The following is a 26,250-nucleotide window of genomic DNA, read 5'->3' on the forward strand; positions in this document are numbered from 1 at the left end:
AATGATAGTATATAAATGAAACCTAAATGTTGATAGATTTCTTTAGGTGCATTTACTTAATTTATTTTCTTAATCAGATCTAATAATGAAAAAGTTCAGCATACAATGGACAGTTCTCTTAACTAGCCTTTCCTCTTCTGTTTGTCCTCCCCTCCCCTCTGTTACAGTAGAGGCGTATTAAAACAGGTCTGTGTAATATTATGTTTCAGATATGGTTTTAAGTGGAATTAACTGATCTCACATCTAGTGTAAAAACTTATGTGACGGTGACAGTTGCTCAGTCATGTCTGACTCTTTGCGACCCCATGGACTGTAGTCCATGGAATTCTCCAGGTCAGAGTACTGGAGTGCGTAGCCTTTCCCTTCTCCACAGGATCTTCCCAACCCAGGGACTGAACCCAGGTCTCCTGCATTGCAGGCAGATTCTTTACCAGCTGAGCCAGAAGGGAAGCCCAAGAATACGAGAGTGGGTAGCCTATCCCTTCTCCAGCAGATCTTCCTGACTCAGGAATCGAACTGAGGTCTCCTGCATTGCAGGTGGATTCCACCAACTGAGCTATCAGGGAAGCCCCTGGGTTAGCTTAAAACATCAATAGTAAAATAAAGGCCAGAAGACCTCAGTAAAACAAAATGGTATATAAAACATAGGGTATATAAATTACCTTTAAGCTTGCTCAAAATTTTTCTAAAACCATTTAGTTTTTGTTTTAGGTATTTTTCATTAGTTCCTAGTATAATATTAACATTAGAAAGCAAGCAAAAATAGTTTTGACCTGATTCTTAGAATGTACTTTTAAACATGATGAGCTCAAGGTGGCAAATAAAAATACACCTGTTCTCATATAGGGAAATACTGGGAATTATGGGTGATTGCCGATGTCAAACGCCAGAATAAATGCATGTGTCCCGTAGGCAGTGGTGGTGTAGAACCATTGGAATCATAGTTCTTCAAGGAGTTGATCAAATATTCTGTCAACAGCCAATTTAGCCATTGAGGCAGTGACAAAATCTCAGATGTTTAGTTTTGTCTAAATATCTTTACCATTTTGTGGAACACCTCAGTTGAATATGTAGGAATTTCTTCCATTTATTTTACTGATCTTTGTTAGGCTGAAACTTTTAGTTTTTCTCCTTTTATGTAAATGGTAACTATTCATTTACATTTTCAAGAAATGTAAATTTACGTATTTCCAAGAAAGAGCATCTAGTCTTCCCACCATATTTGTTTGTAGCCTTACATCTGTCAGAGGGTAAATAGTTGTATTTTCCTTTGTACTTTTTATTCATGTAAAATTTCTTACAGGCCGCAACAGAGGTTAAATTCTCTTTAAATATTTTTATTTTACAGGAAGTATCATGGTTCAGTAGAAAAGATGTAGAACTTAAGTAAAAATTGGTTTTCTCCTTGATAAGTTTATCAACATAATCTTGGGCAAACTGTTTAAACCTGTCTCTCTTCTTTATAATGAAATTGAAATGAATGACAATTGCTTCTGCATTTATTTCATCAGCTTTGCAAGTATCAAGTAATATGATTATAAAAGTATTTGGTAAACTGTGGACTACTCAGAATTGATGATAGTAACATAAGAATATAAACTTTATATGCAGTCTTTATAAGCTCTGCTGCTGCTGCTGCTGCTAAGTCGCTTGTCATGTCTGATTCTGTGCGACCCCATAGACGGCAGCCCACCAGGCTCCTCTGTCCATGGGATTTTCCAGGCAAGAACACTGGAGTGGGTTGCCATTGCCTTCTCTGCTCTATAAGCTCAAGAATATGGAAAAGAGCAAGACAATAACAATTTTATTATCCCTGTTACTGAACATAAACAAGTTTTTGATACTGTTTGAAAAATGAATTCAATAATCTTAGATTCTTCTGTGGAAAAACACCTTAAGCCCATATTAAATGATATTTTTTCAAAATATTTATTTTAAATATTTTAAAATAAAACTTTAATATTATAAAAATTAGCATGAACCAAAACAGAAGGCTTCACAAGAATTAACAGAGATAGATTCATATTCACATTTTGTCAGAGATACAGTGAACACTTTCTTTTTCGTATGCGGCCACCTAGGTAGCCCATCTGCCCTATTAGTATTGTAATGTTAAAGGTTAGCATAAATTACTATTAATCACGTCTTCCTACTTCTTAGTTTGGTTAATAACCCTTGGAATTACAGAAAAACAATGTATGTTTGTGTTTGTTCTCTGTATATTAGTAGAAAAATAATCTACATAGTTTTGAAAGGAGACCGGTTTAAATGACTGTGTTTACCACCTTTCAGTTTACATATATATTGCCTCAGTCTTGGAAAAATGTTAGACAATGTAGGCCTACTAAACGAGTCACTTTGAAGATTCTTTTTAAGAGACATGTAAACACTTAGAATGATTTTTTCCTTGTTACAATGGCAGCTTTTTTATTCTGCTAAGTATGTGCAAGATTTAAGTGATCCAAGTATGTTCTTGTTTTGACAAATTAAATCAATTTTAGTTCTTTCTACTCTAGCTTGGGCTCTAAGTGATTCCTGTAGCTGAAGCTTCAGTCTGCTTTTAATATATATTCACCCATTTCATTTTTTAGGAGATTTTATGAAGATGGAGCAATTGTCTTGGGTGAGGAAGCAAATATGCTTGCTGGCATGCTCCTTGGACTCAATGCTATTGATTTCAGGTACTTCATCTAACTGTATGTATTCTGATTTAAAATTATTCTACCTCAAAATAGTTTCTGCTTATGATTATTTTCTTTCAGTTTTCTAAGTAAAGCATGCAGTTGGATATTGGTTTGATTTGTGTTGTTCCATTTATAATGAGATCAGTTTTATAAATAGGTTTGCTCTAAAAAAAGAGGCTCTCTTAAACTTAAGGTATTAACTGACAAAACTTGTTTGCTCTCTGGCTTGGGAAAAAGAAAGCTTGGACCACATCCCCCTGACCAAAAAAATGGTGTATTCTGGTAGCACTGAAGGAAGGCTTTAGATCTTATCTCTTAGTATTTTTCAACTACTGTTTTAAAATGAAAAAGAAATATACTAATGTTGATTCATAGCCAGAAAGATTTTCATTTTCTCATGTGGTGAGATAAAGAGGATCTTGACAGGCTGTTTTAGATACCTTATGTTTCTTGTTTTGTTTCTGGAGTATTAAAATTTTTGTTAATATTTGCTTTTATTATCAACAATTGAGTTGATTCCAGACTAAGATTACAAGTACTAAAAACGGACATTCTAAGTTCTTCGTAGGTTGTTTGGAGCATCCTTTTGCATTTCATTTATTGATCTAAGATTTTACATTGTACTAAAAGTAGAAGGTTTGTCTATAATAAGAATTCAAACCTGAGAATTAAGGGTTATATTTTCATTGAAATATATCACTTAAAAATCCACTGTTAGCAAATAAGCATAAAACTTAAAAATCTGCTTTTAGGTCTTGAACTAAAAAATATTGCTCTCGAAAAAGAGACTGTCTTAAACGTAAATTAACTGAGGAAGGGTTAAGTCAGTCAGTTCCTTAAGTTCCTCAGTTTCACTCAAGTTACTTTTTTCTAGTAAGTCACTTCTTTTTCAAAATACTTTTCTCTTTGTAAGTATAACTTTCCTCTATTTGAAATTTGATAAAGTGGGATTTGGTTAATTAACTTAATTGTTTGGGATGAATGTGGTGAATGCAGCATGAAGGCTGTCTTCATGATTTCTCTAAGGGTGTTGACTTTTTACTATATGCTGCTGGCTCTGTCTAAATCCTTTACAATTTATTTTTTGGTTGAAAACAAAACTGGGATAATAATATAAACTCTTGGTTTGTTGTAGCCCTTTGATATTGTGTAGAAAGCAAATGTCTTAATGATACATTGGTAATGTTTTTGTCAATGAAGGAAAGCCCATATAAAATGTGGCCACTTTGATTCTCTCCTTATTTAAGTCTGGAAAAATACATCCTGCACCCTTGATATTAATATATTAGAGTAGGTATTTTAGCAGCAAAACTTCCCAGAGGAACCAAAAGGCAGTAGTTCATATATGGTTTTCCTAAGCAGTCAGACCTCTTTAGGAACTATTCACTGTCACCTGAGAGTTTGCATGTGACTGAGAACAGCTCTTCATTTGAAACGACTCCAGTGACATCTTTGGAGTCTAATAAAGACCAAGATGAAATGAGCTATGTAAATAGTATTTGTACAGATTTCTCAGTAAACTTTACTTTTGCATGATGTATGTATGTAATAGTGTTACTAATTTTTGTAAGCCCTTGATATTGAAGGTAGAATTATTTTTATTGAGGTGATTGTAACAAGTCACATTTAAATTACAAATAAAAAATTCATCTGCAGTTTGATGAAACAAATGTCTCTAATAAGACTTGTTTATAACACTGTGATTTAAATTTTTATGTATTAATATATTTATTGTCTGTTGTCTTAGCTTCTGCCTAAAGGGAGAAAGATTGGATGGCAACCTTCCTGCTGTAATAGACTATATACCATATTTGAGGTTTACCCAAAGGTATTTGATATTTTGAAATCTTAATTTATAGTTGAATGTCTTATATATTCATCTGACTAAAATTACCTTTTATAGAACATTTATTTCAGTACCAAAAATCATTCAAAAATATGAACTCCAGTTGCATTTTTAGTATATATATAAATATATAGTTTTTATATAATTATAACCATGGCATAAATATAGTCTTTGAAAACAGCATCTATTTCTACTTCTGTAGTTAATATAATAGCATTAATAGCTCTATACTAGTCCATTGAGATTTCAAAACTATAATTCATTATTTAGATCGGTTTTCATGTTACCTCCATTATAATGAAAATAATAATGAACATTTTTGTGCAAATAATTTTATTTTGTTTCTTTTGTTAATTTCCAGAGTTATTTACGTAACTACAATGAAAAATTTTGTGACTCTTAAAGTCTGTTCTTAGTGTTGTATCACTTTATCCTAATACCAACATTGTGTGAGAGTCAGAGGTTTCCCACAGTCTCATCAGCATTAAAAATAAATCAGGTGAAATCTAAAATTTTTCTTAAGATCTGCTTGCATAACTTATTTCCTGAATAATATATATTTCTGAAATGTTATGATAGGCCAAAACTATAAGGGAGAGAGAGTGAGTAATATATGTCTGTAAGTAATAGATGTATGTGTATACATACACAGAAGATGCATTTATTGAGTGCATAAGGCAGGAAAGGCAGAGGAACCAGAGATCAAATTGCCAGCATCTGCTGGATCAGAAAAAGCAAGAGAGTTCCAGAAAAACATCTATTTCTGCTTTATTGACTATGCCAAAGCTTTTGACTGTGTGGATCCAAATAAACTGTGGAAAATTCTGAAAGAGATGGGGATACCAGACCACCTGACCCACCTCGTGAGAAATCTGTATGTAGGTCAAGAAGCAGCAGTTAGAACTGGACATGGAACAACAGACTGGTTCCACATTGGGAAAGGAGTATGTCAAGGCTGTATATTGTCACCCTGCTTATTTAACTTATATGCAGATTACATCATGAGAAATGCTGGGCTGGATGAAGCATTAAGCTGGAATCAAGATTGCTGGGAGAAATATCAATAACCTCAGATAGGCAGATGACACCACCCTTATGGCAGAAAGTGAAGAAGAACTAAGGAGCCTCTTGATGAAAGTGAAAGAGGAGAGTGAAAAAGTTAGCTTAAAGCTCAACATTCAGAAAACTAAGATCATGGCATCTGGTTCCATCACTTCATGGCAAATAGATGGAGAAACAGTGGGAACAGTGGCAGACTTTTTGGGGGTTGGGGGCTCCAAAATCACTGCAGATGGTGACTGCAGCCATGAAATTAAAAGACGCTTACTCCTTGGAAGAAAAGTTATCACCAACCTAGACAGCATATTAAAAAGCACAGTTGTTACTTTGCCAACAAAGGTCCGTCTAGTCAAGGCTATGTTTTTCCAGTGGTCGTGTATGGATGTGAGAGTTGGACCATAAAGAAAGTTGAGCACCGAAGAATCGATGCTTTTGAACTGTGGTGTTGGAGACGACTATTGAGAGTCCCTTGGACTGCAGAGAGATCCAACCAGTCCCTCCTAAAGGAGATCAGTCCTGAATATTCAATGGAAGGACTGATGCTGAAGCTGAAACTCCAATACTTTGGCCAACTGATGCGAAGAGCTGACTCATTTGAAAAGACACTGATGCTGAGAAAGATAGAAGGCAGGCGGAGAAGGGGATGACAGAGGATGAGATGGTTGGATGGGATCACTGACTGAATGGACATGAGTTTGAGTAAGCTCCAGGAGTTGGTGATGGACAGGGAGGCCTGGCGTGCTGCAGTCCATGGGGGTCCCAAAGAGTCAGACACGACTGAGCAACTGAACTGAACTGAAGACAGGAAAAAAACTTTGCTAGGTTTCTTCTTAGATGTCAACAGTATAGGAACTCTGTAAACTTCTATAAAGGAATACAATCCCCGTACGGAAAATAATCACCGTCTAGTAAGAGAAGTCACTATGATTTCAGAGCTAGGAGTGTGAAGATTTTTTAGATGATGAAGGAGAAGGAGGAATAGAGTATTATGGTACAAAGATTTCTAACTTAAGTTAGGATCCCTTGGGAAATGGGTAATTTTGTTACATTAGATCTAGAAAAGAAACACACCAAAATGTTTTGAACAGGCATGAAATTAACACTGGGGATTTACTGGATTTATAGGACACTTTGTGGAGATAACTAACAGTTCAAAATAATACTAGTGAATATGAGTAATACTATTTATTGCATGTTTATAAGGCATTGTGTTAAGTGCTTTACTTCTGTTAACTCATTAATCTCCTCAAAAATCAGTGAGGTTGGCACTGCTATCCTTATTTTTAAGTGAAAAACTGAAACACAGAGAGGTTAAGTAGTTTGTCCATAGACACACAGCAGATTTGTGCCGAGTGGGCCACAGATCTGAAATTAGAGAGCAAAATGACAGTTGGAGATAGGAGTTTGGTCATTAGCATGCAGATAGAAAGGCAGTTTTTAGTGATTTAGGAAATGATTTAAAATATAAAGATAATCATAAATGCAAATTTTCCTCTCTTCTGAAATGAGAGAATGTAGTGATTATTACAGTGCTTTTAAAAAGTTACAATCATGGAACCTTCTCCCCTGGTACCCTCAGAATGAATTTAATGATCTGCATTCTGTGTCTTCAGCTGCTTAGTCACCTTTTGTCCAGTTTTTTTTTTTTTTCCAATTTCCTCATTCTGTGCAGTAATCCAAACATATATTTATTCCTTTGTAGTCATTATATAACAGAGGATTCCTGCCATCTTGTTATATAAAGGATACAAGAACAAGAAGAGAAATATCAGTTCAACCTAGTCATAACCCAGCTAGCATTACTGACCATGGAGGTGTTCTTTTTAGAAAGATTTAAACTATCCTAATAGTCATAAAGAACCAATGTTTAAAAAATTGAATGACTTCCACTAATATGTGCCTGTGTTAGACACATGTTTAAAAATTCTATTTGATGCCTAATTATAAGAGTCTCAATTCAGTTCAGTCTCTCAGTCATGTCCAACTCTTTGACCCCATGGACTGCAGCACGCCAGGCTTCCCTGTCCATCACAAACTCCTGGTGTTTACTCAAACTCATGTCCATTGAGTTGATGTTGCCCTCCAACCTCCACCCTCTGTTGTCCCCTTCTCCTCCCACCTTCAATCTTTCCTAGCATCAGGGTCTTTTCAAATGAGTTAGTTCTTCACATCAGGTGGCCAAGGATTGGAGTTTCAGCTTCAACATCAGTCCTTCCATTGAATATTCAGGACTGATTTCCTTTAGGATGGACTGGTTGGGTCTCCTTGTAGCCCAAGGGACTCTCAAGCATTATCTCCAACACCACAGTTCAAAAGCATCAGTTCTTCAGCGCTCAGCTTTCTTTATAGTCCAACTCTCACATCCAGACATGACTACTAGAAAAACCATAGCTTTGACTAGATGGACCTTTGTTGGCAAAGTAATGACTCTGCTTTTTATCTTCTTTTCTCTTCTTTTTTTTATTTAAAAATATGGAACGCTTCACGAATTTGCGTGTCATCCTTGCGCAGGGGCCATGCTAATCTTCTCTGTATCGTTCCAATTTTAGTATATGTGCTGCCGAAGCGAGCACATGACTCTGCTTTTTAATATGCTGTCTAGGTTGGTGATAACTTTTCTTCCAAGGAGTAAGCGTCTTTTAATTTCATGGCTGCAGTCACCATCTGCAGTGATTTTGGAGCCCCCAACCCCCAAAAAGTCTGCCACTGTTCCCACTGTTTCTCCATCTATTTGCCATGAAGTGATGGAACCAGATGCCATGATCTTAGTTTTCTGAATGTTGAGCTTTAAGCTAACTTTTTCACTCTCCTCTTTCACTTTCATCAAGAGGCTCCTTAGTTCTTCTTCACTTTCTGCCATAAGGGTGGTGTCATCTGCCTATCTGAGGTTATTGATATTTCTCCCAGCAATCTTGATTCCAGCTTAATGCTTCATCCAGCCCAGCATTTCTCATGATGTAATCTGCATATAAGTTAAATAAGCAGGGTGACAATATACAGCCTTGACGTACTCCTTTCCCAGTGTGGAACTCCTTTCCCAATGTTCCATGTCCAGTTCTAACTGTTGCTTCTTGACCTGCATGCAGATTTCTCAGGAGGCAAGTTAGGTGGTCTGGTATTCCCATCCCTTTAAGAACTTTCCACAGTTTATTTGGATCCACACAGTCAAAGGCTTTGGCATAGTCAGTAAAGCAGAAGTAGATATTTTTCTACTTTGCTTTTTTGATGATCCAGTGGATGTTGGCAATTTGATCTCTGGTTCCTCTGCCTTTTCTAAATCCAGCTTTAACATCTGCAAGTTCACGGTTCATGCATTGTTGAAGCCTGGCTTGGAGAATTTTGAGCATTACTTTGCTAGCGTGTGAGAGGAGTGCAATTGTGTGTTAGTTTGAGCATTCTTTGGCATTGCCTTTCTTTGGGTTGGAATGAAAACTGACCTTTTTCAGCCCTGTGGCCACTTCTGAGTTTTCCAAATTTGCTGGCATATTGAGTGCAGCACTTCCACAGCATCATCATCTTTTAGGATTTGAACTAGCTCAACTGGAATTCCATCACCTCCGCTAACTTTGTTCATAGTGATGCTTCCTAAGGCCCCCTTGACTTCACATTCCAGGATGACTAGCTCTAGATGAGTGATCACACCATTGTGATTATCTGGGTCATGAAGATCTTTTTTGTATAGTTCTTCTGTGTATTCTTGCCACCTCTTCTTAATATCTTCTGCTTCCGTTAGGTCCATACCATTTCTGTCCTTTATCGAGCCCATCTTTGCATGAAATGTTCCTTTGATATCTCTAATTTTGTTGAAGAGATCTCTAGTCTTTCCCATTCTATTGTTTTCCTCTGTTTCTTTGCAGTGTTCACTTAGGAAGGCTTTCTTATCTCTCCTTGCTATTCTTTGAAACTCTGCCTTCAAATGGGTATATCTTTCCTTTTCTCCTTTGCCTTTCACTTGTCTTCTTTTCTCAGCTATTTGTAAGGCCTCCTCAGACAACCATTTTGCCTTTTTGCTTTTCTTTTTCTTGGGGATGGTCTTGATTACTGCCTCCTGTTCAGTGTCACAAACCTCTGTCCATAGTTCTTCAGGCACTCTGTCTATCATATCTAATCCCTTGAATCTATTTCTCACTTCCACTGTATAATTGTAAGGCATTTGATTTAGGTCATGCCTGAATGGTCTAGTGGTTTGCCCTACCTTCTTCAATTTAAGTCTGAATTTGGCAATAAGGAGTTCATGACCTGAGCCACAGTCAGCTCCCAGTCTTGTTTTTGCTGACTGTATAGAGCTTCTCCATCTTTGGCCGCAAGGAATATAATCAGTCTGATTTTGGAATTGACCATCTGGTGATGTCCATGTGTAGAGTCTTCTCTTGTGTTGTTGGGAGAGGGTGTTGGCTATGATCAGTGTGTTCTCTTGGCAAAACTCTATTCGCCTTTGCCCTGCTTCATTCTGTACTCCAAGGCCAGATTTGCCTGTTACTCCAGGGATCTCTTGACTTCCTACTTTTGCATTCCAGTCCCCTGTAATGAAAAGGACATCATTTTTGGGTGTTAGTTCTAGAAGGTCTTGTAGATCTTCATAGAACCATTCAACTTCAGCTTCTTCAGCTTTACTGGTTGGGGCATAGACTTGGATTACTGTGATATTGAATGGTTTGCCTTGGAAACGAACTTAAATCATTCTGTTGTTTTTGAGATTGCATCCAAGTACTGCATTTCAGACTCTTTTGTTGACTATGATAGCTACTCCATTTCTTCTAAGGGCTTCTTGCCCACAATATTAGATATAATGGTCATTCCAGTCCTTTTAGTTCGCTGATTCCTAGAATGTCGACATTCACTCTCACCATCTCCTGTTTGACCACTTCCAATTTGCCTTGATTCATGGACCTAACATTCCAGGTTCTGGTATAAGAGTCTCTTCTTCCCCATATTACTGTTTTTAACTTATTTGGAAAGTAGGTATTTATTATACAATAATTAGAAAATACAGAAAGGTCGAAAGTAGAAGAAAGCTTAAGTCACTCATAATCTTATTTTACAGAGCAGCCACTAGCATTGTTAACATTTTGACGGATCACTTTCAGCCTTTTCTGTGCATAGGAATATTTTTTCTTTGATTAAAATGGAATCATGATATACATGTAACTGTTTCCCTTAATACTATATAATGAACACTTTTGCATGTTCTTAGTCATCATTCTATAGCATCATTTCCTAACATGAATAGAATCTCATTCTTTATATAGTATTTTAACTCAGTTATTGTTGGACTTTTGAAGTGCATTCAGTTCCCTGTCATGAACAGTATTGCAGTTAATGGCCTTGCACTACATCTTTTTATGCAGGACCATCATTATTTCTTTAGGTTAAAATCTTGGAGTAGAATTTTTTGGATATATAGTATATATGTTATTAAAACTTTTGAAGCTTGCTGTCCAACCGCCCACCAGTGAGGCCGTACCAGTTTAGATCATATCAGCAATATGTGACAGGGCCTATCTCTGTCATTTACAATTAAGTCTTAAAGGTGTGCCTAATGCTCTATATAAAAAATATCCTGTTGTTGTTTTTGGTTTGCATTTATTTGATTGCTGGTGAAGTTGAACTTTGAAAATACTAGTTATTAGTCTTTTAAAATAGAGTTTTATGCTTCTGAAGCTAAATACGTGAAATATGTCAATAGAAAACATCCTAAGATATATTTCATATTTAAAATTGGTTTAATTAAGTTTTAAATTGTGTATCAGTGATAAGATATAAATTTTTCTGAGTTACTGCTTGATATAACTTTAAACATCTTTTCTTAAATAAATTTTAGGCCAGAAAAGTCTAGCAGTAGCTGATGATTGTTGGTCTTTTATAATGCCTTCAGTTTTTCACTGTGAATTATAACATGCTTATGGTTAAGCATTTGTATTTTGAATGATTATTTCCTAAAGAGGCAAATTTCTGCAGACAGAATTGCTGAGCTTAAAAGATTGTAAATGATCAAGTATGCTGTTAAATTGCTTTGCATATATAGTTTAGCTGTAGCTTTTCATATATAGTTGGCTGTCCATATCTGCAGGTTCCATATCTGTGAATCAACCAATTGTGAATCAAATGTATACAGGACTTGGACATGTAAGAGACTTGAGCTTCCATGGACTTTGCTATCTCAGGGGGCTCCTGAAAACAGTCCTTCATGGATACTGAGGGACCTATTTACCCTGTCTTTTTGCCTCTTAGGAGGGATAAGCTAAGCATTTTTCTACCAAAGGCCAGTCTTTTGGCCTGTGTACTGCACCCCATCCTCTCTCTTCTGCTATGGTCTTAGCTCTGGCAGTTGACCCTTTCCATTAACGTCCCTTTTTCTAGATCTTCCTGCATGTCATAACATATAAGCATGTTGTTATTTTTCCCTTCTTAAAAAAGGGAGCCAAGAAAATTTCCCAACCCCACATTCAACACTTCTAAGCTATTCCTTAGTACCCTTTCCTTTATGACAGAACTGTGCCTCCTCTTTTTTTCCCTCCTTTCTCTCTTGATGGCTCAGATGGTAAAGAATCTGCCTGCAGTGCAGGAGACCCAGGTTCGATCCCTGGGTTGGAAAGATCCCGTGGAAAAGGGAATTGGCAACCCACTCCAGTATTCTTGGCTGCAGAGCCCCACAGACAGAGAAGCCTGGAGGGCCACAGTCCATGGGGTGCAAAGAGTCAGACACGACTACCACTTTCACGTCTCTTGAGCTAGTCAAAGGAGCTTTTAATACCTACCACTGAAAGTGCTCTTTTCAGAGTCAGCAGGAATGTCTCCTTGCCAAAGCCAGAGGTCAGTTTCCTCACCTTACTTACCTTTGCGCAGTGTTGGATACACACAACTCCTCCTCTCAGCACTTTGCTACTTTTCCTCCTATTTGCTCCTTCTTATCTCTTTCACTGCTTTCTTCTCACTTCCCCAACCTCTAAATGTTGGACTGTTTCCGAGCTCAGTTCTGAATTGTCTTCTCCGACTACACTCACTAAGTAGTTGCATCCAATTTCACGGCTTTAAACACTATACTGCTCTTTCCCATATGTATGCTTCTACCTAGAACACTGCTCTGAACTCTGGACTCATACAGGCAGCTGCCAACTTGACATCTCCACCTGGATGTATAATAAGCACCTCAGATGAAGCATGTACAATAAAGAACTCCTAATCCCACCACCGCCACCTCTGAAAAAAAAACACACTTCTTCCTTTAGTCTTTGTCATTCCTAGAATGGTAATTCTAGCATGCCAGTTGCTTATGCTCAAAAACTTTGGGGTCAGTGTTGAATTCTCTCTTACATAATCCATCAGTTAATATTTTTGTACCACCACTATCACCTCCTAAACTTAAATGTGGAGATTTGCAAGAGTCTTCAAGCTTTACCTCTGACTCCTGTCATTTTTTCTCCATGGAACAGCCAGAGTGATCCTTTAGGAATATGTCAAATAATTTCTTCCCTCTGTTGAAAACACTTTCCAGTAGTTGCTTTCCTTCCGACTCAAAGTGAAGGACAAAATTCCTAAGTTTACCCGGCCTCCAGTTCCTCTCTGACCTCACGTCCCGTTCCCTGCCTTCTTACTCACTGTGCTTCAGTAACACTGGCCACCTTGTTAATCCTTGAGCACACCCAGCCCACATATGCATCTTTCTGTTTTCTCTACTAGGAACACAATCACTCTCAAGATATTTGCATGGCTACTTCCCTCATCTTCTCTAAAACTCTGCTTAGTACCATCATAGTTAGGAAGCCTGCATGGAACGTTCTCCCTAAAAGAGTGATACCAGTTCCCCTGACTAGGGTGACCTCAAGCAACTATTTTTCATCTCTTATCCTCATTTTCTTCCTTTGTTGAATGAACTTATTAGATAGTACAGCTATACTTCATGGGGTTATCATGAGGACTAATGAGGTAATGTACATGAAGTGTTCATACAGTTCCTTGGATCCCTATAGTTATTCTTTATTTTCCTCCTTGTCCTCACAAGGAACTTCCTTATTATCAGTTCTTCCTTTCTTCTCTTGGGTGGTTTTAAATTATATATTACTTATGTTGTTATATTATTTTGTTCTACCTTCTTTGGGTTTGTGATGATCTTTTCTTACCTTTTTATAAAATAAGGTCTACTGAGATATCATTGACAGGTAAAATTTTAAGGTATTTAAAGTGCACATCATGATGATTTGTTACCATATTCTGATAATATATGACTTTCCAGATAGCTCAGTGGTAAAAAACCCACCTGCCATTCCTGGTATTGGGAAAATCCCCTGGAGAGGGAAATGGCAACCGAATCCAATATTCTTGCCTGGGAAGCCCCATGGAAGAGGAGCAGGGCAGGAGCCTGTGTCTATGGGATCACAAAAAGTCGGACACAACTGAATACATTCTTCCTACCTCTGATAATGTACACCTTGTGGAAGAATTTTCCCCATCTCACTAACTAACATATCCATCATCTCACATATTTAACTTAAATGTTAAGTTCTACTTTTGTAACCAATTTCAGTTATTCAATAGTGTTATCAACTATTATCACTGTGTTTAACATTAGATCCTCAGACTTTATTAATCTTACAGCTGAAGGTTTGTACCCTTTTGCCAACCTCTCCCTAGTCTTCACTACCCTCTGGGAACCACTTTTCCGCTCACTATTTTTATGTTTTACTTTTAAGATTTCACATGTAAGTGATAACCTTCAGTATTTGTCTTTGACTTATCTCACTTAGTATAACACCCTCAAGATTCTAAATGTTGTTGCCATTGGCAGGATTTCCTAATCTCTTGTGGCTGAATAGGATTCCACTGTATGTATGTATACACCACATCTTCTTTATCCATTCATCTGTTGATGGACACTTAGATCTTGTCCATATGTTGATTACTTATGCTTCAGTAAAGAAGAAAATCTAGATATCTCTTCAAGATTCTGTTTTTATTTCCTTTTGATACATACCTAGAAGTGGGATTGCTGGACCGTACAGTAGTTCTATTTTCAATTTTTTTGAGGAAGCTTCCTACTATTTTCCAAAAATCCAATTGACTTTCCATTATCAGTTGACACGGGTTTCCTTTTCTCCACATCCACATCCTTGTCAACACTTATCTTTTTGATTATAGCCATTCTTTTTTTTAAGATAGCCATTCTTGACAGATGGCACTAGTGGTAAAGAACCCACCTGCCAATTTAGGAGACTTAAGAGGTGCATGTTTGATCCCTAGATGGGGAAGATCCTCTGGAGAAGGAATTGGCAACCTACTCCAGTATTCTTGCCTGGAGAATCCCATGGACAGAGGAGCCTGGCGGGCTACAGTCTATGGGGTTGCAAAGAGTCAGACACGACTGAAGCGACCTAGCATGCGTGCATGCATGTGTTCTGATAGATGTTAAGTGATATCTTGTGATTTTGATTTTCATTTTCCTGATGATAAGTGATGTTGAGTACCTTTTCATGTACCTGTTGACTGTATGTCTTTCTATGTCTTTTTTTGAAAAATACTTACTCCATTCCTTTCCTATTTTTCAGTCACATTGTTGTTGTTGTTGTTGTTTTGCAGTTGAGTTTCCTTGGATATTAACTCCTTATCAGATATATGATTTGCAAATATTTCCTCCCTTTCAGGAGGTTGCCTTTTCATTCTGTCACTGGCTTCCTTTGCTATGCAGGAGACTTTTAGTCTGATGTAGGCCCACTTCTTAGTTTTTGCTTTTGCTTTTTTTTTGACTGTGTGTGTGTGTCTGTCAAATCCGAAAATCGTTGTCAAGATTGATGTCAAAACACCCACTGTGACACAAAACCCACTGTGTTTTCTTCTAGAATTTTTACAGTTTCGGGTCTTGTATTCAAATCTTTAATCAATTCAGAATTGATTTTTGCATATGGTATAAGATACGCATATGGTATACAGTACAAGATATATGATATGCATATGGTATAAGATATAAGGTCTAGTTTCATTCTTTGTGTGTGGCTGACTAGTTTTGTCAGCACCATTTGTTGGAAAAGCTATCTTTCCCCGTTGTATGTTCTTAACTCCTTTGTCATAAATATATACATGGGTTTATTTCTGGGTTCTCTGTTCTGTTTTATTAATCTGTATATCTGTACTTATGCCAGTATTGTACTGTTTTGATTACTGTAGATTTGTAATATATTTTGAAAGCAGGAAGTGTGATGCCTCCAGTTCTGTTCTTCTTCCTCTAAATTGCTTTGGCTATTGGGTGTATGTTATGGTTCCATACAAATTTTAGAATTGTGCATTTTATTTCTGTGAAAAATGCATTGGAATTTTTGTAGGCATCACGTTAAACATGTAGATTGATTTAGGTAGTATGGACATTTTAATAGTATTAAGTCTTTCAATTTGTGAACACAAAATTATCTTTCCATATAAGTGTTTCTTCTGTAGTTTTTCATCAGCATCTTATAGTGTTTGGTGTACAGGTCTTCCACCTTCATAGTTGAATTTTCTGTAGATATTTTATTCTTTTTTGATGCAACTGAAAATGACATTGTTCTCAATTTCTCTTTCTGATAGTTGATCATTATTATATGGAAATGCAACTGATTTTTGTATATTGGTATTTATCCTGCAACTTTACTGAATTTGTTTATAAGTTCTAACAGGTTTTTTTTGGTAGTCTTTAGGATTTTGATGTATAATATCATGTCATATGTGAATAGTGACAGTTTTATTTCTTCCTTTTTTACTTGGATGCCTTTTAGTTCCTTTTCTTGCCTAATTGCTCTCTCATTAGGACTTCCGATGTTGAATATAAGTGATGAGAGTGGGCACTCTTGTCTTATTCCTAATTTTAGAAGAAAAGCTTTCAGCTTTTTAGCATTGAATATGGTGTTAGCTGTGGGCTCAATGTAAATAACTGGTATTATATTGAAGTATATTCCCTATGCCCCGTTTGTTCAGAGCTTTTATGATCTTTGCTTTCTTAAAACTTAAATTTATTTCTTTTCTTATGAGTAAATAAGGCTTATAAACATCCCTTGAAGTACTACTTTAGCTGCATCCTAAAAGTTTGATGTTATTTTTTAATTTTTGTTGTTTGAAGTACAGTTTCCTTTATAATTTTTTTGACCAAAGGTTATTTGGAATATAATTTTTAATTTTCAGATATTTTCAGTGCCTTTGTTTTGGTTACGATTAGTGAATGTGGTCTACATAATATTATATTTATTATAATAGTTCCTTGAAATTTATTGAGAAATGATCTAGAATCAGTGGTATTCCAGTGAGTGGGTCCAGTATTCATTAGATTATGCTTGTTAATGGTGGTGTTCTAGTGCAGTATTTTATGTCCTTTCTCACTTATCCTCTTTTCATCTTTTAAATTATTTAAATGTAAGTTCTTTACTATGATATTTGATTTGTTGGTTTTTCCTTGAGGTCCTTTGATTTTTACTGCATATTTTTTAAACTAACTTGTTAGATGCATACAAGTTTAGAATTCTTTATTCATCTTGATGTAATACATAGTAATTAAAAAAAATTCCTTGAAGTTTACTTAGTTGATGTTAATGGCGTCTAACCAGTTTTGTTTAGATTAATATTTTTCTAGTGTCTTTTTTAAAAACTATATTTGGTCTGACATACCTTCCATTTAGTATATGAGAAATTGGTTTGACAGCTGTAGTTATATGTCGTTAGTTGTAAGTTGTACCCTGATTTCAGGTGTGTTACTATGTGAAAAATGTACAGTAAGGACTGATAAAATAGAGTTCATTGAACCTTTCATGCCTTTATGTTCTTAAAGTATACACACACACACATTTTAAAAATACTACTTGACTCTAAAAACTCTAGTCTAATGGGCTTTATGTTTTAACTGAGGTGCTTAGGGTATTTACTGATATTTTTGGGTTGATATCCACTCCATTGCTTTCTCTGGGCTTCCCGGGTGGCGCTAGTGATAAAGAACCCACTTGCCAGTACAAGAGATATAAGAGGTGCAGGTTCGATCCCTGGGTCAGGAAGATCCCCTGGAAGGAGGGCATGGCAACCCCCCAGTATTCATGCCTGGAGAATCCCACGGACAGAGGAGCCTGGCGGGCTACAGTCCACGGGGTCACAGAGTCGGACACGACTGAGTGACTTGGCACAGCACAGCACCTTCTTACTTTCTGTTTGTCCTACATTCTCCTCTACTCTTTCTGTCTTAATTTGATTCTTTTTTTTGGGGGGGGGGGAGGTTAACTTTTTTTCTGCCATTTTATTCCTTACTCATTTACAATTTATAGACTCTTCTTTTACTAGGCTTCTTTTATAGGCTTTTCTTTTATGGTGGTACTAGTTTTACTAAGCATATCTAAACCTTAACAAAGGCTAAATTTAATATCTTTACCACTTATCCAGATAAATGAGGACCTTGTATTGTTTTAACTCTATAATTATCTCATTCTTGACATATGCTATTACTGTCCAGAATTGTAAGTTTGTTGTTGGTTTATTTAAAACTCCATAAAACTAGGCATTATTGTTAGAGTTCTGTACTCAATTTGTTTAGGTTTTCCCATAAGTTCACTGTTTTATTTGCTTAGTGCTTCTTAACTCGCTTTCCCTTTTCCTAAACTACAATCATTAGGAAGTTTCTTTTAGTGAGAATTTTTTGGTAAATCCCTTAAGTTCTAGTTTTCTGGAAACATGCTTATATTGCCCTCCTTCTGGAAGGATAATTATTCTGTACTTGCTAGCCTGTTTCAGCAGTTATTTTTTCTTAGCATTTTGACAATCTTTAATACTATAATTTCTTCATATCTACCTTAAATGTAACTAATTCTCTTAAGTTTATCTGCTTTATAGCTAATTCATTTAATTTTTAATGTCAAATGCCGTCGTTTAAGATCTCTGCTTGTCTCTTTTTCAAAACTGAAACTTTATTATCAGCCACCCAGAGCCACAGATGTGACAGGCAGACTTCATTTGGCATGTGTTTGCGCGTTGGTTTGTTTCTGAGATCATTAGCTAAGAACCTCCCATGGGTTGAGCTTTTAAATGGATGTCTCTAATTCAAGTCTGCAGTGTGCTTGGACCTGACTCAGGAGGCCAGCAGATGCAAACGCTGATTGTGGAGGATGGAAGAATAGAACATCTTTCTTTGGTCCTTGTATTTTCTACCATTATATCTATATTAACTTACAAAATTATAATTTCTGACCTGGACTTCCTTTGGTTCATATTTTCTAGGTGTGTTTCCATCTTTTTAATTTTAATTTTTCTGTGCTCATATGTATTTTATAGATAGCTTACTGTTGGCACTGACTTGCCTTAATCAAACCAGAACATCTGACTTGGCTGTTGAGTTTAACTATTTAAGATTTTTGTAATTTCTTTTGTGTTAGTGCTTATTCTGCCATCTTATTTTTTGTTTTAAAGTTACTGTTTTTTCTTATTTTGTTCCTCTGTTTGCTAGATTAGAATTTTTTGTATACCTTGAGGGTTATAGAGACTATTTTTATGCTGTTTCTTAAATGTTAATATCATTGCTGATATTTTAAAATTTATTTTCCCTGTTCCTTTTATTTTTTTTTCCATTTATTTTTATTCGTTGGAGGCTAATTACTTTCCCTGTTCCTTTTAAAGTGTATTTTTCTTCTAAACTAGCCAATCATCTTAGCACACCTTTTTCTCCTTTATTTAGCTTCTCTCCTACTTTTTCCCCCACCTTGTTCTGTGTTTTCTACCAGACTGATGTCATAAGGGATTTTACATATGGATTGTAATGGATTTTTTCTCTGCTTCACCTATGTCTCTCCTCCTTCCCCCCAGTAGAAGTGTTTAGGTATAACTGGTTTTCTGAACCTCTTGTTTTCTTCTCTCAGTCAAAGCCGAGCTGATCTTGAGCACTGCGCTGATATTATACCCCGCTGGCAGCACACTGGTGACGTGCTGTCTGCCTTACAGTGGAGATCGAACAGGCAGTGAAAACAACCCAGCAGGAAAACTCTCAGCACATGTGGCGTTTCTGGCTCTCTTCTTTGGAAGTTTTTTCCTCTGTCTTTGGGACATTCTCATAGTTTTTCTGTGTTAATGCCTTCGATCTGTAAACCTCACTTGAACTTCTGTTGCATCTGTAGGCCTGATGATAATATCATCATTATCGTATAGTTAGTGCTGAATATTTTGGAGCTTACTTTCCAGTAACTTGCAAATGCTGAAGTATTTCTAGAAAACCAAAGGGGAACATACTGTAAACTTTATTTCTTTAAAAAATGTTAATCTTCTCAGTTCTGATAGTATCAGCAGTGACGAGGAAGAGCTGAGGACTCTGGGAAGCAGTGATAGTGAGAGCAGCACTCCAGAGAAGGTCGGGCCTCCAGTCATCATGGATGAGAACAGTTGGTTCAACAAGTGTAAGAGAGTCAAACAGAAGTATCAGCTCACCCTGGAACAGAAGGTGTGTATCAGTCATCAGAAGTCATTTCATGTTGACTCTAGCTACTGCCTGCAGACTGTCACTACCAAAAGATCTTTTAACTAAACAAAAGTATTTGCCTACTGCTACTTCTTTTCTCTTCTTAGATTGCCCTCCTCTTAATTAAAAATCAGGCCCAATTTTAGGAGAGGCTTTTGTGTGTAAAACCTTTTCGAATTTTACATTCTAATATAACACTGACCCATTTATTCTCCTGTATGCAGTTTCATTTACATGTTTGAGGTATTAATTTCTAGGATTAATTTTATAAAAGATTATTTGGTTTATGAAAATGTAGTAATAGTGATTGCTTAAGAAATTCCATATATGTGTCTCTCTCTTCTCTTTTTAAAATCAGGTATTTTAGCAGTTACTGTGTGTTAAGCACTATAGTAGGCAAAGGGGAGTACATAGCAGACTGGGATACAGACTAGCATCTTGAGTTATAACATACTCATATTTTTCCTGTATTGTTTATTTTCCTTTCTTCCCTTTCTTTCAAATTACTGTTATTCATAGATGAGCTACTTAGGAAAAGCCTAGTGGAATTATCAATAGAAATATTAGAACAATAAAAAATACACTGAGGAAAATGGTTACAAAGGAAATTTACAAATATGAAAAGATTTCCTGTAGACAAACAACTACTAGTTAAGATATACAAAGAAAGCATTAATACCTTGTGAAAGAAGAATTCTGGTACCAGATACCAGCAAGAAGTCAGACTAAGATAACTAAAAGCCTTTACACTGTAAAAATCTGAAAATGCCAAGTAGAGTAAAATTTTGAAATAGTTTCATACAGAACATAGAGAGCTCACTAAGGACATTGTACAGGAGGCAGTGATCAAGACCATCCCCCCAAAAAAAGAAATGCAAAAAAGCAAAATGGTTGTTCGAGGAGGCCTCACAGATAGCAAAGAAAAGAAAAGACATGAAAGGCAAAGGAGAAAAGGGTTAGGGTTAGGTTATACCCATTTGAAGGCAGAGTTCCAAAGAATAGCAAGGAGAGATAAGAAAGACTTCCTCAGTGATCAGTGGAAAGAAATAGAGGAAAACAATAGAATGAGAAAGACTAGAGATCTCTTCAAGAAAATTAGAGATACCAAGGGAACATTTCATGCAAATGGGCTCAATAAAGGACACAAATGGTATAGACCTAACAGAAGCAGAAGATATTAAGAAGAGGTGGCAAGAATACACAGAACTATACAAAAAAGGTCATGACCCAGATAACCACAATGGTGTGATCACTCACCTAGAGCCAGACATCCTGGAATGTGAAGTCAAGTGGGCCTTAGGAAGCATCACTACGAACAAAGCTTGTGGAGGTGATGGAATTCCAATTGAGCTGTTTCAAATCCTAAAAGATGATGCTTTGAAAGTGCTGCACTCAATATGCCAGCGAATTTGGAAAACTCAGCGGTAGCCACAGGACTAGAAAACATTAGTTTTCATTCCAATCCCTAGGAAAGGCAATCCCAAAGAATGCTCAAACTACTGCACAGTTGTATTCATCTCATACACTAGCAAAGTAATGCTCAAAATTCTCCAAGCCAGGCTTGAACAGTATGTGAACTGTGAACTTTCAGATGTTCAAGCTGGATTTAGAAAAGGCAGAGGAACCAGAGATCAAATTGCCAACATCCACTGGATCATCAAAAAAGCAAGAGAGTTCCTGAAAAGCATCTACTTCTGCCTTATTGACTATGCCAAAGCATTTGACTGTGTGGATCACAACCAACTTTGGAAAATTCTTCAAGAGATGGGAATACCAGAACACCTGACCTGCCTCTTGAGAAATCTGTATGCAGTTCAAGAGGCAACAGTTAGAACTGGACATGGAACAACAGACTTGTTCCAAATAGGAAAGGCTGTCTGTTGTCACCCTGCTTATTAACTTCTATGCAGAGTACATGATGAGAAACGCTGGACTGGATGAAGCACAAGCTGAAATCAAGATTGTCAGGAGAAATAGCAATAACCTCAGATATGCAGATGACACCACCCTTATGGCAGAAAGTGAAGAAGAACTAAAGAGCCTCTTGATGAAAGTGAAAGAGGAGAGTGAAAAAGTTGACTTAAAACTCAGAAAACGAAAACATTCAGAAAATTAAGATCATGGCATCCGGTTCCATCACTTCATGGCAAATAGATGGGGAAACAATGGAAAAAGTGACAGACTTTATTTTGGGGGGCTCCGAAATCACCGCAGATGGTGACTGCAGCCATGAAATTAAAAGACGCTTGCTCCTTGGAAGAAAAGCTATGACCAACCTAGACAGCATATTGAAAAGCAAAGGCATTACTTTGTCAACAAAGGTCTGTCTAGTCAAGGCTATGGTTTTTCCAGTAGTCATGTATGGATGTGAGAGTTGGACTATAAAGAAAGCTGTGTGCCAAAGAATTGATGCTTTTGAACTGTAGTGTTGGAGAAGACTCTTGAGAGTCCCTTGGATAGCAAGGAGATCCAACCAGTCCATCCTAAAGGAAATCAGTCCTGAATATTCATTGGAAGGACTGATGCTGTAGGTGAAGCTCCAACACTTTGGCCATCTTATGGGAAGAATTGATTCATTTGAAAAGACCCTGGTGCTGGGAAATATTGAAGGCAGGAGGAGAAGGGGATGACAGAGGACAAGATGGTTGGATGTCATCACCGACTCAATGGACATGAGTTTGAATAAGTTCCAGGAGTTGGTGCTGGACAGGGAAGGCTGGTGTGTTGCAGTCCATGGGGTCACAAAGACTCAGACGTGACTGATCGACTGAACTGAACCGAAGGACTGTATAAACAAGGAAGGGCCTAAAAACAAGTGGGTGAAATGAGTTAAAGCCATTACAAACTCCTGGGGTTGGGGTGAGGGGCCATTCCCTTAACCTAGGTACCTGTGTTTTAATACCAGCAGGGCACAGCAAATCGAGGCCCACTATCATTCAAGTTGGAGATTGAACCTCAAAGACAGGAATGAGATGCACAGTGGCAGAGCAAGCACAGAAATTGGTAAACCTTGACTACATGAAATAGCAGCAGCAGTATTAATGCCACTATGGGCTGGCGGTGGTATTCTGGAATATGCTGATGAACTGGTTTTGCAGGGGAAGTAGATGAGCTCTGATTTGCTTTCATTTGCTGATTTCTCTGGGATAAATACTCCCTTCATGGCCAACTTAAAACTACCTGTTTGATGTTACTGAATGCAAAATAAGGGAGAGATGCACAGTAGCTCACAATTACATAGTTTTTCTCGCAGAGAAATACAGTGACTGTGACTTGAAGAGCACAGATAGCGATAGTATACTATTGTAAACTACTTGGGAAGTGATGGGTTTTGAGTAGTTATTTCTACTCAACTACTACTATTTGAGTAGTAGTTATTTTAAGTAGTGGTTATTTTGAGTAGTTTTTTTTTTTTTTAATACAGTTTACTTAATCCTTGTTTTTCAATACAGTTTACTTAACCAAGTTTATATAATTTAATTGTTAATAATAGCAGTGTTTTAACGACTGAATTACAAAATACCGGAAGCTTAACATTCAGGTCTGGCTTCAGCCCTCCCTGGGAAGTAAAATGGAACTAAACACTGTCTAATAGTATCAGAAAGGGTGAGAGAGAGTGACTGAAGTTAAAGCCTCTTAGGATCTATGTATTATAAGTAGTGTAGTGTAAAAGGAGTGTAGACACCCTTTTTAAGGTATATGCCTGTTTCCAAAATTGCAGTTAAAGAAATAGAATATTTCGCATTTAAACTGGTAATAAGAGAAGAAATAAAGAAAATGCAATTATTACAATAGAAAAGAGCAAATGAGAAAAAATGAAGATAGTATTTAAAAAAACACAAAATAACAGAAATCTCAATACAACCAAGAGTCAGCATTGCCATAAAAGGAAAAGTTATAAGCTTGCCAATTAAGACAAACTCTTGAGAATGCCTGGTGGTCCAGTGGTTAAGACTCTGTGTTCTCACTGCCCAAGGCCCTGTTTCAAGCACTGGTCAGGCAACTAAGTTCTCACAAGCTAAAATGGAGAAGCCAAAAAAATAATAATTTAAAAAGTAAAGGAAAAAAGACAAACTCTTAAATTTATTTTTTTCTTTTTATTTTTTATTAAATTTATTTATTTTAATTGGAGGCTAATTACTTTACAATATTGTAGTGGTTTTTGCCTTAAATTTATTTTTTAAATTGTAAGTTTTAGTGACATGCAGTCTGTCTGTAAAAGCCATGCATAACATAGTGCCTCAAAAAATGTTGAAACTAGGAGGATAAAATAGAGTAGCAAATACTAACCAAAATAATTCTATATCGGTATAATTCACACTAGACATCAAAAGACAAAAAGTATTATTAAGCTAAAGAAAGATATTGCCTTTTTAAAAGAGAAGAATTCACCAGCAATCTATAACAGTACTGAACTTACATGCATTTAAAAATTCAGCCATGAAAAATATGAAATAGAAATTAATAGACTATCTAGGAGAAATGAATAAATCCATAATAATAGTAGAAAATTTTAACATCCCAATAATTACAGATTAAACAGACAAAAAATTGGTAAGGATGTAATGAACTTGAGCAACGCAGCTAGTAGGCGTGATGTAAATTACAGTAGGGACTTCTCTGGTGGCTCAGTGGTGAAGAATCCGAATGCCGGTCAATGAATGCAGTATTTACAATTTTTATTAGTGGACTGCCAGTGCAGGAGACCTGGATTCGATCCCTGATCCGGGAAGATCCCACATGCCACAGAGCAACTGAGTCCATGTACCTCAACTGTTAAGTCTGTGCTCTAGAGCCTGGGGTTCACTACTGAAACCCGAGCACCCTGAAGCCCGTGCTCCACAGCAAGAGAAGCCGTTACACCTTCTGGTGAGCAGCCCAGGCACCGCAGCTGGAGAGCACCCCACGTTCTGCACCTGGAGAAAGCCCACGCAGCGATGAAGACTCAGCCCAGCCAAAAATAAATAAATAAGTTTATGTCTTAGAGATATGGTAAATGCTAACAATTAGAATGCACATTCTTTTAAAGCATACATGGGACAACTATTCCATTTTTTATGGGCTATACTAGGTCACAAAGCAAATACAAAAATGATACAATAGTGACCACAATACAGTAAAATTAGATTCAATAGAAAAAGGTTTCCACCACCTAAAGTACACCAATGGGGATTTAAAAAAAATACAGTCTTCTAAATTATGGGTCAAAAAGAAATGAGAAGATACTTAGAAATGAACAGGAATGAAAACAATGCACACTTGATAGTACTAAGATGCAACTTGTGCAGTACTTGGAGAATTACTTATCCTAGAAAAGAATGAAAATTAAAGAGCTAAGCATCCAAGAAGTAAACAAAAACAACAAACCAGTTCAAAATAATAAAAATAAGAGCAGGTATTAATGAAATAAACAGAGGTACATAATCAGTTAAACCAAAAGCTGATTATCTGTACAAACAAATATAATCAACCATAATTAAATTTAAAAGAGCTGAGGCACAGATAGATGATTTTAAGAATTAAAAGAGAATAGATAGTATAACCTTGAATGCCAGGGAGACCCCTCCCATAATTATTAATAATTTTATCAATTTTATGTCAGTACCTTAGAAAATTTGGATGAAGAGTTTTTATAAATACTACTTCTCAAAACTTATAGACCTATAATCATTGAAGAAATTAAACAAGTAGTTCAAAATCTGTCCCTTCCTTCCCCTCAAATCACCAGACCTGTTTGGTTTTTGAGGTAGATGCTACCAAATGTTCAAGAGGCAGTAATTCCTATTTTCTATTGGCTGTTCTTGAGAATAGGAAAAGAAAGAATATTTTCCAATTGATTTTATGAATTCAGTATAACTTTGATACTAATATACAGTCACATGAACTCAAATGGGGTATGATTAGTGTTAAAACCTGTGGCATGAACAGTTCAGCATTATCTAGTAAGTGCGCAGATGTCTAAGGCCTATGACCCAGCAGCTCTGCTCCTAGTCATGTCTCCTAGAAACTCTCGGATGTCTGTACCAGGTATCATATAACTGACTGTTCACAGTAATGTTGTTTATATTAAGAAATATGTAAAATAATCTAAATGGCCATTGATAGGAGAGTGAGTAAATAAGCTGCAGTATCATACAACAGAATACTATGTGCTGTTGAGAGTAAATGTACCAACTGTAGTGAGACTCCTCACTGGATGAAAAAGCAAGTTGCAAAAG

The 26,250-nt window shown here is 36.6% G+C and overlaps 1 protein-coding gene and 1 non-coding gene across 5 annotated transcripts in view; one reads left to right on the forward strand and one right to left on the reverse strand.

Annotated features, from left to right (window-relative positions):
* RUNDC3B (RUN domain containing 3B) overlaps positions 1 to 26,250 on the forward strand; it is a 161,639-nt gene that overhangs the window by 83,629 nt on the left and 51,760 nt on the right. For all 4 annotated transcript variants that reach the window (XM_061166322.1, XM_061166324.1, XM_061166323.1 and 1 more), the window contains 3 exons: positions 2,592 to 2,681; positions 4,432 to 4,512; positions 19,846 to 20,014. In XM_061166322.1, the coding sequence (XP_061022305.1) occupies positions 2,592 to 2,681; positions 4,432 to 4,512; positions 19,846 to 20,014 (340 nt within the window). The remainder of the gene's footprint in view (positions 1 to 2,591; positions 2,682 to 4,431; positions 4,513 to 19,845; positions 20,015 to 26,250) is intronic.
* On the reverse strand, positions 8,056 to 8,162 carry LOC133073246 (U6 spliceosomal RNA). Its single transcript, XR_009696943.1, has one exon. It is a non-coding gene; the product is annotated as a U6 spliceosomal RNA (small nuclear RNA).

Source organism: Dama dama, chromosome 18 (genome assembly GCF_033118175.1).
Source record: "Dama dama isolate Ldn47 chromosome 18, ASM3311817v1, whole genome shotgun sequence".
Lineage (NCBI taxonomy): Eukaryota > Metazoa > Chordata > Mammalia > Artiodactyla > Cervidae > Dama > Dama dama.